Source organism: Raphanus sativus, chromosome 6 (assembly GCF_000801105.2).
Source record: "Raphanus sativus cultivar WK10039 chromosome 6, ASM80110v3, whole genome shotgun sequence".
Lineage (NCBI taxonomy): Eukaryota > Viridiplantae > Streptophyta > Magnoliopsida > Brassicales > Brassicaceae > Raphanus > Raphanus sativus.
The window spans coordinates 47079437-47093125 of NC_079516.1; the positions used below are offsets into that span (position 1 = coordinate 47079437).

Consider the following 13689-nt stretch of genomic DNA (forward strand, 5'->3'; position numbering starts at 1 on the left):
TACTTCAAAATAATAAATTAATTCATTCTTTTGTATTTCCCATTGTGCACTTAAACTATATACTTCTAGTTCTTGCACTTTACCAGCTGAAAAATAACCACTTGAATTGGAGTCCGTAGTATAGGAGACATCAAAAAAGTTAACTATTTTTTGTTTTTAAGTTGTCAAATTCAAGGGATTTATTATTGTCTAAAAGTATACAATATATATAGTGATTTCCATGTATATCAATTTAACATACAATGTTTATGTAATTCATATTTTCATATCAGCTACTAAATATCAATGTTAGGGCCGGGGAATAAAACAGAAATCAACGTCAAAAAGGAGGAAATTCTCTTTTCCTGAACCATTTGATTTTCGTTTATAAAGGTTAAACTATATCTGGCTTTTCCAATTAATGGAAAGTTGACAACATAAGAAATCTAGGTGGATTCAAAGAAAAACATTCAGCACAACTTCCACAACCGCATTAGTCTCTTGCATCAGAGAATGAATGTGAAAAAACCCGCGAGATCAAGTAACCGAAGCTAACCAGAACACAAGAACAAGGTTTTCAACTAAGACCCTTCAGAAAATTTCAACAAGGACAAGAAACAAATCTGCTTACATTTTATATATGGGCAATTAATTTAATTTTTGTAAGTTAAAAAGTTGGAAGCTTACTATATGCCCTTTATCCATTCGTAACAAACTATAACTAAAATCAGGACAATAGTTGCAAATATTTTTCAAATGGTTAAGGAAAAGGAAAAGTTTAACCCAAAAAGAAAATTGAATGAGAAAGAAAAAAAAATTTCACTCCGTCGTGGACCAATCAAACACTAGAAAGCATGGAAAACACTATATATACATGAACAAATCTAAGCAATGTGTAACACATTATCAAAGAACATTTTCAAAACCACCCTTTGAAAAGTTAAAATATACTAGGATCCGTGGTTCAACTACATTTGTGACCAGTTAATTATCGCAAATAAAATTAGTATTCAATGTGTCCATAAAAATTAAAGATACAGAAGTAAAACGCTGCGGTATGGGGTTCGATCTTCTTTGCATGGAGGTAGAGCCGTGCGAATGGTATAAGTTTTGAGGCATTAGCCTCAGACCCCATTTGAATTAGGAAAATTTTGGGATCCCATATTTATAGATAGTCAGTAGCAAAATAATAATATAGTTACTGTTTCCAAATAATTCAAACACTTTTCTCTGGTTTCATTTTTTGTCATGGCCACAAGCTTTTTTTTTTCTTTTTTTGTACGTTGAAATTTTTTTTTGTCTATATATATTTCCAATCATACATTTGATCCACTGGAACTTTCTATAATTTTTCTTTTATATAACAACTTCAAAATCTAAAATAACAAAATACCAATTTTATTTACATTTTTATTAAAAATTATTACACTAGTATTACAATTTGTATATATTACCTACAATGAAAATTATTATTTTTGCCTTAGACCCCTAATACTATAGGCATGGCACTACATGCAGGAGAAAGACAGACATAAGAGTAAACCGTGTAAAATATAAGTTCGGTTCCAAATATTAAAACATGTCATATACAAAAAAATTCCAAGCAAATTATAAAATTGGACAGTTATTTAAGATATTTAACAAAAATAAAATAAATGGAGAAAATATTCATTTCATAATAAAATAGATTGAAGAAAACAAATTAGAATTTCAAGCATGAGTAAGAATAATATCAAATGTAATACAGAAAATATATGAACTATCATAGCCGATCTTTTGCTGGTTATTACTTTTTCTTTAGGATTTGTGGTTATTAATCTGTAATTGCATTTTCATATAAGTTTATCTGTTTTAGATTGTAATTAAGAATATCTATACTATTAAAGTACAAGCACATTTGGATTTTTTACTAAACATGCCCTTTCTTTAACTCACATTGTTTATTTCATTAAGGACAATCAAGTAATATTAATAACACATTTTTATTGGGTCATTTTTTTTGGATCCAGCCCACTGCCCACATCATCTCTCTTAGACCATTTGGGCTGATTAAGAAATCAGATCCAGTTCTTATTTTTTTCCCTAATTCAAATAATTTATTTTCAACCATTCTTAATATTTTGTGTAGTGAACAAAAATTAATAACTTAATTATTATGTTTTTTATTTTTAATATAATTTAAGCATTCATAAAAAAATTTGAATTTTTTCATTGAAAAGTATAAATTTTTATTAAAAGTATATATTTTTTTATTAAAAAAGTAACCACATAATAAAATTAATATATCAGAGTTATACCAACTTAATTCATTAAAAAAATAAAGTTTAATTTTCTAAACATAAATACTCATCAGATCTGGACGTTCGGATACCCATTCTGGTACGGATTGGTTTTTTCGGATATCGAGTTTTTCGGGTTTTAAAATTAAACCCCATTCGGGTTTTGAAATTAAACCTCATTCGGGTATTATAAAATTTCGGGTTGGGTTCGAGTCGGGTCTTTCGGGTCCAGGTGGGTTCGGTTCTCATGCATAAGAACCTGCAAAATAACCAAATAACCAAAGTATCTAACGGGTTCGGTTATTTGTACTTAAAGTAACCAAAGTATCTGATTCGGTTCAAATTTTTGTATCCAAATTATTCAATAGTAACCAAAAATATACATTTTATACAGTTTTTTTGGGTAAATTTTTATCCAAACTATCATATTTTATCCAAAAATACTCAAATTACCGAAAATAACTACAATAGTTAACTTATAAAATTAATTAAAAAATTAAAATAATTATAAATATAATTATAACATATATTTTTAGATATATTTCAGATATCTTCGGGTACTCATTTGGTTCTCGGTTCGGGTCGGATTCGGGACCGGTTCTTCGGATATAGCAATTTAGAACTCATTCGGATATTTACCCCGGGTCTGATCGGGTTCGGGACCCTGATTTTCGGGTCGGTTTCGGGTTGGTTCTTCGGGTCCAAATATTGTGTTCTGGCCTATACTCTTTTAAAATGAAATACGATAAAGAAAAATAAAAAAACTTAAGTCTTTTATAAAAAAACAAATATATAAAAATATGACATTTACTAAATATTTGTCAATTTAAAAAAAAAATAAAGGAAAATAAACCCGCGCTTTGAAAGCGCGGATCAAAATCTAGTCTATCTTATTAAAGTAGAAGTACTTTAAGCTTTTGTTTGGCAATATGGATAGAAGTATTTAAAAAAAAAATTTGTTTGGTAACAAAGATAGTAGAGAATTTTGTCTTTTCCTTATTTAAATGATAGATTTAAGTATTTAATGTATTTTCCTAATTTAAATAATAGATTTCTTTAATAGAATGAATCTTAACCAAAATAAATTTCTTTATATATCTATACTATTAAAGTAAAATACTTAATAAGTATTTGCCCTTATTTTTCTTTTATAATTACAGTATCATGCCACTGGCTTTTCTTTTGTTTTATAAAATTTAGTTAAGTAAATAAACAATAATCTTTATTTGGTATCAAGAATAAATACAGTTGTGTCACAAAAAAAAAGAATAAATACAGTTACCTTTCCATCTTCACATATATTTACTACTTTCTGGATTACACACATACTATTGATATGAAAATATGCAATTGTATCCTTCACTTTTATGTAATTGATGTAATTGATGATACTGTATTTTGTGTTATTTAATTAACGCATGTTATATTTAACAAAAAAATAATATTTCATCGCTTTAAAAACTTCTCAATTCTAATTATAGACATTATGAATTAGCATCACTTACCTTTATATATCAATAATGATCATTCTAATCATATAAAACAACCACTACACATATACACAAAAACACATTATATATTTTTCATTCAAAACTATATGTTACAAAGTACTATAATATTTTTTTTTTAAAAAAAATAATCTCGTGCTTTATATGTTATAAAGTATAATATTTTTAAAAAAAGATAATTTTATATGTTACAAAGCGTATTATTTATAAGAGAATGTCATTCATTAATTACTACCTTTTTATTTATAAAACAAAACAAAACTGTCTAACAATTAGAATATGGCGGATGTATTAGTCTTGGTGGACTGTCAAGAAAAGGTCATTTTATATCTACTCCAAACGTAAATTATAGCAAAACCTTATAGAATTTAACTTATTATTAAACGACTAATAATTAGAAAGTTATATTACACGTAACGGGTTACAAAATCGTCTATGTAGCTAAATCTAACTATACAAACTCTAATGAGTGTTACAAAAAAAAAAAAACTATACAAACTCTATTTCACTAGCATAAATGATAGTATACAATCCCTAAACCATATAAAATAACGAAAAATTTACAAGAATTTAACATAGGTTATATAAATAATCTTACAACGTATATGACTTTAATATTATTAAAAATAATTTTGTAATGGTTTATGCTAAAAATATTTCATTCTGAAAAACTTGGTGATCAATCAGTATCATTTAAAACAGAAACTAACTAAAAGATTACCAAATATATTTTTACACTTAAGATTATATTTCCAAGCTTTAGAATATTAAAAATCATTTCAAAATAATAGAAGACGGGTTTAAATAGACAAATTATAATATTTTGATTCTCATATATGTATCTATTCTATTAAAACAAAAACATAACTTATTGATAATGTTATGTCCAACTATGTATTTCATTTATTTAAGAGACTATTCTATCAAATTAAATTAATTTTAAACATAAATATAATTACAAAAAATTCAAATATAAAAATTATTTTTTTAAAAAAAAATTAAAACAAATAATATTCCCGCCCTTTGAAAGGGCGGGTCAAAATCTAGTCTAAAGTTATAGTCGCATAAAAAAAAAGATAATCTATAAAATCTGACCAATTTTAAGGGTATTTTTGTAAAATCTTACCCATTTTTTTGTAATTTTTAAGGGTTTTAATTCTATTAGATTAAATAGGTAAATAAAACAATTGCATGATGCAAATCAGTTAGAACATGTTTATCGGAGGTTCTTAGCGGAACATAAAAAACCGTCTTTTAACTTTTAACTAAAAAAAGTTAAGAATCAGTTCTTAAATATTTTATTTAATAGCCGGTTCTTAGTTTTTTAGTTAAAAGTTAAGAGACGGTTTCTTATATTCCGCTAAGAATCCCAATAAATATGTTCTAATATTTAAAACCATTATAAAAAGGAAACTAATAATATGCAAAACAAAATTAGAAAAAGAAAATCCAAAGTAGATAAGCTCCTTCTTCCTGTGAATCTGTGATCGTATCTATCTCATATATGGAAAACGGAATAATGGACCTAGGCAAAACAACATTAGGAATTGACAAAGTTTTTTTGTAAAATTTGACCCATTTTTTGGAAAAAAATTAAGGGTTTTTAATTCTAATAGACTAAAAAGGTAAAAAGGAAACAATTGCAGGATGCAAATCAGTTACATGGAACCATTATAAAAAGGAAATTAATAATATGCAAAACAAAATTAGAAAAAGAAAATCCAAAGTTGATAAGCTCCTTCTTCCTGTGAATCTGTGATCGTATCTCTCTCATATATGGAAAACGGAATGGACCTAAGCAAAACAACATGAATTTTTCTTGGGTTCACCCCCTAGGGTGAACCAAGGGTGAACCTTTAGGTTCACCAACCAATAGGAAGTTGTCATTTTAAATCTAGTATCTTTTAATTAAGGAAACAAAATAATTTGCCAAATTATGTTATGCTTTTAAAATAAATAAAAAGATTAAATAAATAAAAATAACAATAGTTCTAAAAAATATTATTTTTAAAAAATATTTATTTATAAGATTTAGTGTTTAGTGTTTAAGATTTATAGTTTAGAATTTATCCAAATGTTTATTGTTTTTCCAAGGGTTAGAGTTTACCCAAGGGTTTAGGATTTACCCAAGGGTTTAGGGTTTACCCAAGGGTTTAGGGTTTAGGATTATAATTTAGGGTTTAGTGTTTTGTTGACAACATGTTTAGTGTTTTTCCAAGGGTTTAGGGTTTACCCAAGGGTTTAGGGTTTAGGATTAGAGTTTAGGGTTTAGTATTAGAGTTTAGGGTTTAGTTGACAACATTATTTTTTTTAATTCGTTTTTATATACTATTTTATTTATTTTTAAATTTTATTTTGAAAAGATAATATAATTTGACAAGTTATTTGTTTCTTTAATTAAAAGATACTAAATCTAAAATGACAATTTTCTATTGGTTGGTGAACCTTTAGGTTCACCCTAGGGAGTGAACCCAAGAATAACTCAAACAACATTAGGAATTAACCAAGTTATATTAATTTATCAATGTTACAAAAAAAAAGTCATATTAATTTATTGGTTAAATAAATATAAAAGCTTCAAATTCCTAAAGGCAAAAGGATTTAGCTCAAACGATACCCCACGCTCTATATAAACATCGTAGCGTTCTCACAAATTCTCATCAAACAAACTCAAAACTTCATATATATCTTCCACACTTGATTTCTTGGCCTGCTTTAATTCTCTGCCTAAAAAGAAAGAGAGCAAAACATCGATCATGGCTTTGATCAAGAACAAATCCTTATTCGCTTTTTTGATGATTCTTGTGGTACTCTTCGGAGCTGCCGTTGGAGGCACTGTCCACAAAGTTGGCGACTCGAAAGGATGGACCATGATGGGTGTTGATTACGAGGCTTGGGCTTCTTCAAGAACCTTTCAAGTCGGTGACTCTTTGGTCTTCGAATACAACAAAGACTACCACAACGTCAATGAAGTCACTCCCAACAATTTCGAGCTGTGTGTACAATCTAATCCATTAGAAAAATATGAAACCGGGTCCGACACGGTCACTCTAACGAAAGCAGGCGTCCACAACTTTATATGCGGAGTTCCTGATCACTGCAGCATAGGACAAAAGCTTCAAATAGTAGTGTTACCAGCCTCATTAGGTCCCGTTGCAGCTCCTGTTCCTAGACCGGTCCGATCACCAAACTCATCCTTGTCTCCTTCACCGTCTCCATTGGCTAATTCACCTGTTAATAATGATCCAAGGTACCTGATGGGGCCAGCACCAGCTCCACATAGCGCAGCTTCAAACGCTAGTTCTTGGATCGGATCCTACTTCCTAATTTCTTTACTTCCTTTTTTCATCTTATTTTGATAGACTCGCACACGTTTTGTTTCCTTTTGGTTACTTCTTACTTTGTCGCAGTTTATACCTTTGAGACTCTGTGTTGGACGTAGTTATTTTATCTTCCTTCAATGGTTTTGCATGTTTTTTTTTTTTTGAACTGAAAAAGGGTTAAACCCGGGTCAATAATGACACAAGCCTAACCCCCGGGTGGAGGTACAACCCACGGATAGACCATCTCCTGGGCATTCAAATGAGTCGAAAGCAATAACTCATATCCGTGTGACCGGTGGGGTTTGAACCCGGGTTCGCCTTATTGGGTTTTTTAATTCTTTCAAGCGCCACTAGGCCACCACCACCGGTTTTGGTTTTGCATGTTTACTTCAAAATAATAAATTAATTCTTTCTTTTGTATTTCCCATTGTGCACTTAAACTATATACTTCTAGTTCTTGCACTTTAGCAGCTGAAAAATAACCAGTTGAATTGGAGTCCATAGTATAGGAGACATCGAAAAAGTTAATTATTTTTTTTGTTTGTAAGTTGTCAAATTCAAGGGATTTATTATTGTCTAAAAGTATACAATATATATAGTGATTTCCATGTATATCAAATTAACATACAATGTTTATGTAATTCATATTTTCATATCAGCTACTAAATATCAATGTTAGGGCCGGGGAATCAAACACAAATTAACGTCAAAAAAGGAGGAAATTCTCTTTTCCTGAATCATTTGATTTACGTTTATAAAGGTTAAACTATATCGGGCTTTTCCAATTAATGGAAAGTTGACAACAAAAGAAAATCTAGGTGGATTCAAAGAAAAACATTCAGCACAACTTCCACAACCGCATTAGACTCTTGCATCAGAGAATGAATGTGAAAAACCCGCGAGATCAAGTAACCGAAGCTAACCACAAGACAAGAACAAGGTTTTCAACTAAGACTCTTCAGAAAATTTCAACAAGGACAAGAAAGAAATCTGCTAACATTTTATATATGGGCAATTAATTTAATTTTTGTAAGTTAAAAAGTTGAAAGCTTACTAATGCCCTTTATCCATTCGTAACTAAAATCAGGACAATATTTGCAAATATTTTTCGAATGGTTAAGGAAAAGGAAAAGTTTAACCCAAAAAGAAAATTGAATGAGAAAGAAAAAGAAATTTCACTCCGTCGTGGACCAATCAAACACTAGAAAGTCTGGAAAACACTATATACATGAACAAATCTAAACAATGTCTTTACAAAAACTTTACCTAACTAGTATCTGTTTTTTTTTTTGAACATTTAGCTAGTATCTGTTTTCTCATTGTTTTTCTATCTCTCGATCAAGGAAAGAATCAGTATCGACCATGAAGACCACAATCATGAGTTTGTTAATTGTGGCATTTTTTTTTTAACTATGATATTAGAGATAAAGTATTTCACATCAGAAATTTAATGGGATATTAACTAATATATTTATCAAATTAAAGAGAAATAAAATTAGTAATTATATATATTTAATAAATTTTTTTGAACTATGATATTAGAGATAAATTATCCCACATCGGAAATCTAATAGACTAGCTAAAATAGTTACTAATTTTATTTATCTTAAATTTGATAAATATATATAATTTTTACATTTTTATTTTATTAATTCTGGATAACAACACACCAAAATAATATACTTACATAATAATGTAGAATAGTTTTGGATAATAACATAATAAATCTAATTGATTATTAAGCATAATAACAAAATTTATTTCAAGTATTAACAGGTTTAACCGTAAGAGTTAGATTTGTGCAAAAAAACCCGTGAGAGTTCGTAGTCAAAAAATAATTCTTAAATAATAGTATATATATATTCAGTTTTTAATAATTTTGGGATTTAAATCTCAGTCCATTAATTTAGGTTTAAGAAAAATAACATACTAAAGCCGAATTGCACGGAAACTAATTATGTAGCAAAGTTATAGTTAAATAGAAAAATATGCCATTTCTTGGGTTTTAAGTGAAAATATATACTTTTTGTTTCATTGTAGTTTCAGTTTATGCAAAAAATTAAGAAAATATTCATTTTTTATATTTTAAAATAAAAACATCATTACCAAACATCTAACCATATTTCACCAATAGAAAAATAAACTGAAGAATATTATTAATAAATTTTACATTAAAATTTTAAGACGACATATATTTGTAATGAAATTTTTTCTTTAGAACGAAAACTAAAACGAAACAGGAGAGAATATATTTTTGTAGATTTGCTTCCATAAAATTATGTTTCTCGCCAGCTTTATCTTAAGGGATGTTCACTTAATTATTCATTTGATTCTGTTTTCTTTCTTTGAACTATTGTATAGTTATCTATTTTAACTATAACTTGATCCGTGCGATCACACAGAAGTTTATTTAATGATTTATATATCATATATTTTGTTATTATATTGTGTTATATATTGTTATTAGATGTGTGCTGGAGAAGTTATGTAACTATACAAAAAGATTTGATGTACATATATATTAATAAACTATGTTGGATTAAATTTATATTGATACTTTTTTTATATTTAATTGTATGATTGAAATGTATTATTAGTATATTATGTGTTTGAGTCAAACTAAAAATGAGTTACAAATATTTTGAAAGCCCATTTGGATGAGATATAAATTCACCCGTCTATTTTAATAAAAATCATGGGAACAAAGTTAATTTTATATTCAAAATTTTAAGTTGATATTGTTGAAATATTCCTTTTCTATAAAAAATTGATGATAATATTCCAAAAAGTTTATAATTAGGAAGGTGTAAACATAAGTGAGTCACGCCTAATATATATGCAAAATACTTTATTGGTAAGTTATAGTAATAAGTATTATTTTTTATATATATTTTAATGTATACATATTATAAGACCAGAAACATGTAAGCTAAATTATAATTTTTTCATAGTTTAGGTTGTTTCAATTGTTTGTTAATATTTGTTTCAATAGTTTGTTAATATAGATGTATTTTTAAGTTGATTTAATTATATTTAACTCAAATTTATTTAAGAAAAATACATTCTAATTAGAAAAGATAATCATTAAAATAGAAAGTTCAATTTAATTTTCGGTGGCATGAAATGTAATTAACTATGAAAACTAAGAAGTATTTTTAAATGTGTATTTCTCTTTTAGTAATATATATATATATATAAATAAGATTACCCAAAAAAGGCTGTAATCCTTTTGTTCACCTCTTCCAATAAATCTAGCACAATCCTTGATCAAAAGGCCAAACTGGTAATTCTCATATCAGATGAATAACTATATTTAACTAATATAAATTATTGTTGACAAGAAAAAAAACAATATAAATTGTATTGGGACTTTTCATAGTACGAACATTCTTAGCTTTTAACTTCTCGTATGAAAATGATGAATCATCCTTGGGATAAACGGAATGATGGGCATCATGTGACTAGGAAGTAAGTACAAAACACTTTAACCAATATCATCTATTATTTACAGAACACTTTAACCAATATCATATTTTTTTTCGTCAAACTAATCGTAAAAGTTTATAAACCACTGCCAAAACAGTGATCAAATGTCGTTCTCTCCCTATAAGTCTATGAGATTGTACACAACTGTGTATTTCCATTATTTTCAAGAGATGTAACTTCTTTCAAAATCAATAAACCTAACTAAAGCATGCGGAAATATTGAGTTCATTTAGTATCTCTGTCACAAACCGTTGAATACTCAATAGCTACTTTTGCATAAACACTCCAAAATTTGTTACAGCGTTGACTTTTCTACTATATAAACTCAACTTTTTAGTAGGTCATCAGAATTCAGAAGCAATCTTAAAGAGAGAGAAACAGTTGGTAGCTGCATAGTAAAAAGATTATATTAAGCACATATCTTCTTCAATTACTCGTTTGTACGACCCCATTTGTTTCAACTTCGTAACTAATTAGAAAACATTACTTAGGAGAAGACATGAAAAACGAAAAAAGAAAATCTGAAAATTATAACTCACTTGTAGAACAAAAATGAGATAACATTAATGTCTCAACACAAGGTCATATTAAAACACACACAAAGAGCCCACCTCGTTCAACATCGTAAACTTGATGAGCAATTTAAAATCATAAAACAAATGAGCAAAACTGAATAATAAAAATACTAAGAAGAGAGTAATAGTAGTCTTGAATCATAACAACTGAAGGCACACATCTATAAACATATAGATAGGTCATAGATGGTAAAATGATAAATATATTGCGTACTCTTCTTCCATCTCATTAATTCCTCCTTTTTGCTCAGCGTCATAAGAAATGAGAAACACCCCTTTCTCTACAATGAAAACAAAAGAGAAACTTGAAGGTTGATTAATAATAATTGAAAGAGTGATTAAATAACAGTTTCTAAAAATGTATTAAATGCCAAAAGCAAACCTGCGTTTAGAGGTGTGAGTTTGGAGGAGGAGAAGAAGAGGAGTTTGGTTGAGTAGATTCTTCTCCATGGATGGGGAAGCTGAGGCCTTGCATCATCATCATCCCATGAGAACCATACTGTGATGAAGAAGCAAACATCACAGGAGAAGCTTGATTGTGATGATGATGATGATGATGATGATTGTCCGAAGTCGTTTGATGATGATGGTCCCAAGAACGAAACGAGTGAGGGAATAAACTGGACTGAAGGGTACCCCGTTGTTGTTGTTGGCCACCAAGAAACACTTGTTGTTGCTGACTGTTAAGCAATGTCATCATCGATGGTTGATGATGGTGAAGGTTCACCATGAAACCACCATTACCTCTTTCTTGCTCTTGTTGTTGTTCGGATGGAGATGACGATGACGTCATCGTTAAATCGTGATTGTTCCATCCAGAGATTCTCCCGAATGTCTCGAAATGAGCCGTGGCGAAGTTGTTGGTCTCGGGGACTACTGTGTTGCTGATGTTGTTTCCTTGAAATGGGTGAAGAGAGAGACCAAGATCTTGGCTAAGATTCGGTGTTGTTGTTGTGGTTCTTGAAACTATATTGTCGGTATCATGATGATGAGGGTAGTTTTGGAAATTCATGTTCGTACCACCGCCGCTTGTTGTCGCCGGGAAGAACGTTTTCATTGCTTCTTCAGGATCAAGATTGGCCGCCACAAACTGCGTTTGAGTATCAACCAAGTTGGGCTCGGAAGAAGAAGAGCCCGGTTTAGTAGTAGTATTCTCTGGTTCTTGAGTGGTTTCGAGCTTATCAATAGCAGCTTTAGCTTTCTTGATGAGCCAGTCCACGGCTTTGCTTGGCCGGTCATACTGCAACCGGTCTTGCACGTCGTAGAACTGAATCGCCGTGTGAGCTGCAAGTCTCACGCGCCGGTCACGTGGACCCTTTGATGTGAAAACTTTGCTGTGACGGTCTTTTCGTCCAGTGGCTCGAATGATGTGACCACCTGGAACCTCTATTATCTCTCCTACTTTATCTCCGGCGCTATAACCTTTAAGTCCCATTTTGTTGACCTCTCAAAATGACACTGCGCTTGATTTAGAAGGGGGTTTTATCAGCTTGGGGAGGAAACTTGTGTGCCGGTTTTTGTTTGGCTCTTCAAAATGGTTGCCGTTTTTCTTATTGTTGTGGTTGTGTTTGGTGTGTAGTGAGTTAATAACATCTGATGCAGGCTGGAGACAGCTACCTGAAAGCTGATACAAGAAGTAGCCCATCTATGCAGATCCCCAAAAGTTCTGCCATGGCAGTCACAGGATTCAATGTCCCCAATATACCAAAAAAGAAAAAAAATGAAGAAAAGCACAATAAGAGAAGAGGCCTAGCTCACAACAAATGAACTGTAATCTTTTGGTCTAGCTAGGGTTTTCCTTTTTTTCAAAGAGATATATTAGCACAATAGAGTTGATGGACTAGAAAAAAAGAAGAAGATAAAATACTTTTATTGAAAGTTGGTGCAAAATTAAAGGGCAAGAAGGCGAAGAAGAGAGATAGAGAGTATTGTTGATGGGAAGGATGGCAGAAGTTAAGGGTTCAGAATAGGAAAGTAAACTAAATAAATATATCCTTTTGCTTTCAACCCTTTGTTCCTTACTATAAGATTCCCTATTTCACATATCAACATGTGTCCTTCCTTCAGTTCTTAGCCACATATATTTATTTCAATTTTATCGGTGACAGAAAATTCCTCAATCATTATTCTTCAATCATGCGTGCATGCCATATCAAACATACATCACCAATGTGAAAAAACCACACACGCATATATACATGTATGTTTTGACCAAAAATATACACATATATGTTGGTCGGTAGAAAATTATATGTTAAACGGAGTGGGAAATGAAATAGATTGACGTGCTAGTTTTATTGATGGAATATTTTGCCAATTATTTACTATGTATGGATAGAGAGAGAATGTTGTTTCATGTGGATAACTATGATTAAAGCCTAATGTTGAATGAGATTCGAATTTAAAAGAGCAAAAAGTGTAAGGAACTTATGATTAAGGTCATCGTCTGAAAGTTTGCTTTCTTGTAATTACAACTCTTAACATTTATGAATAATAAATTTCCCCCCTTTTGTGATTATTTTTAACATATTTCCCCTTA

The 13689-nt window shown here is 29.9% G+C and overlaps 2 protein-coding genes across 2 annotated transcripts; one reads left to right on the forward strand and one right to left on the reverse strand.

Annotated features, from left to right (window-relative positions):
• Nucleotides 1–6442: 6442 nt before the first annotated feature.
• LOC130496322 (mavicyanin-like) lies at nt 6443–7432 on the forward strand. Its single transcript, XM_056988300.1, has one exon. The coding sequence runs from the start codon at nt 6523–6525 to the stop codon at nt 7123–7125; it is 603 nt and encodes a 200-aa protein (XP_056844280.1). The 5' UTR covers nt 6443–6522; the 3' UTR covers nt 7126–7432.
• Nucleotides 7433–11080: 3648 nt separating this feature from the next.
• On the reverse strand, nt 11081–13118 carry LOC108806515 (transcription factor TCP10). Its single transcript, XM_018578656.2, has 2 exons — nt 11533–13118; nt 11081–11431 (listed from the first exon to the last, which is right to left on the reverse strand). Exon 1 carries the CDS (start codon nt 12583–12585, stop codon nt 11539–11541), a length of 1047 nt encoding a protein of 348 aa, XP_018434158.1. The 5' UTR covers nt 12586–13118; the 3' UTR covers nt 11081–11431; nt 11533–11538.
• Between the last annotated feature and the right edge of the window lie 571 nt (nt 13119–13689).

Coding starts and splice junctions, on each gene's coding strand:
- LOC130496322 (XM_056988300.1), top strand. CDS start 6,523: ATGGCTTTGATCAAGAACAAATCCTTATTCGCTTTTTTGATGATTCTT.
- LOC108806515 (XM_018578656.2), bottom strand. CDS start 12,585: ATGGGACTTAAAGGTTATAGCGCCGGAGATAAAGTAGGAGAGATAATA.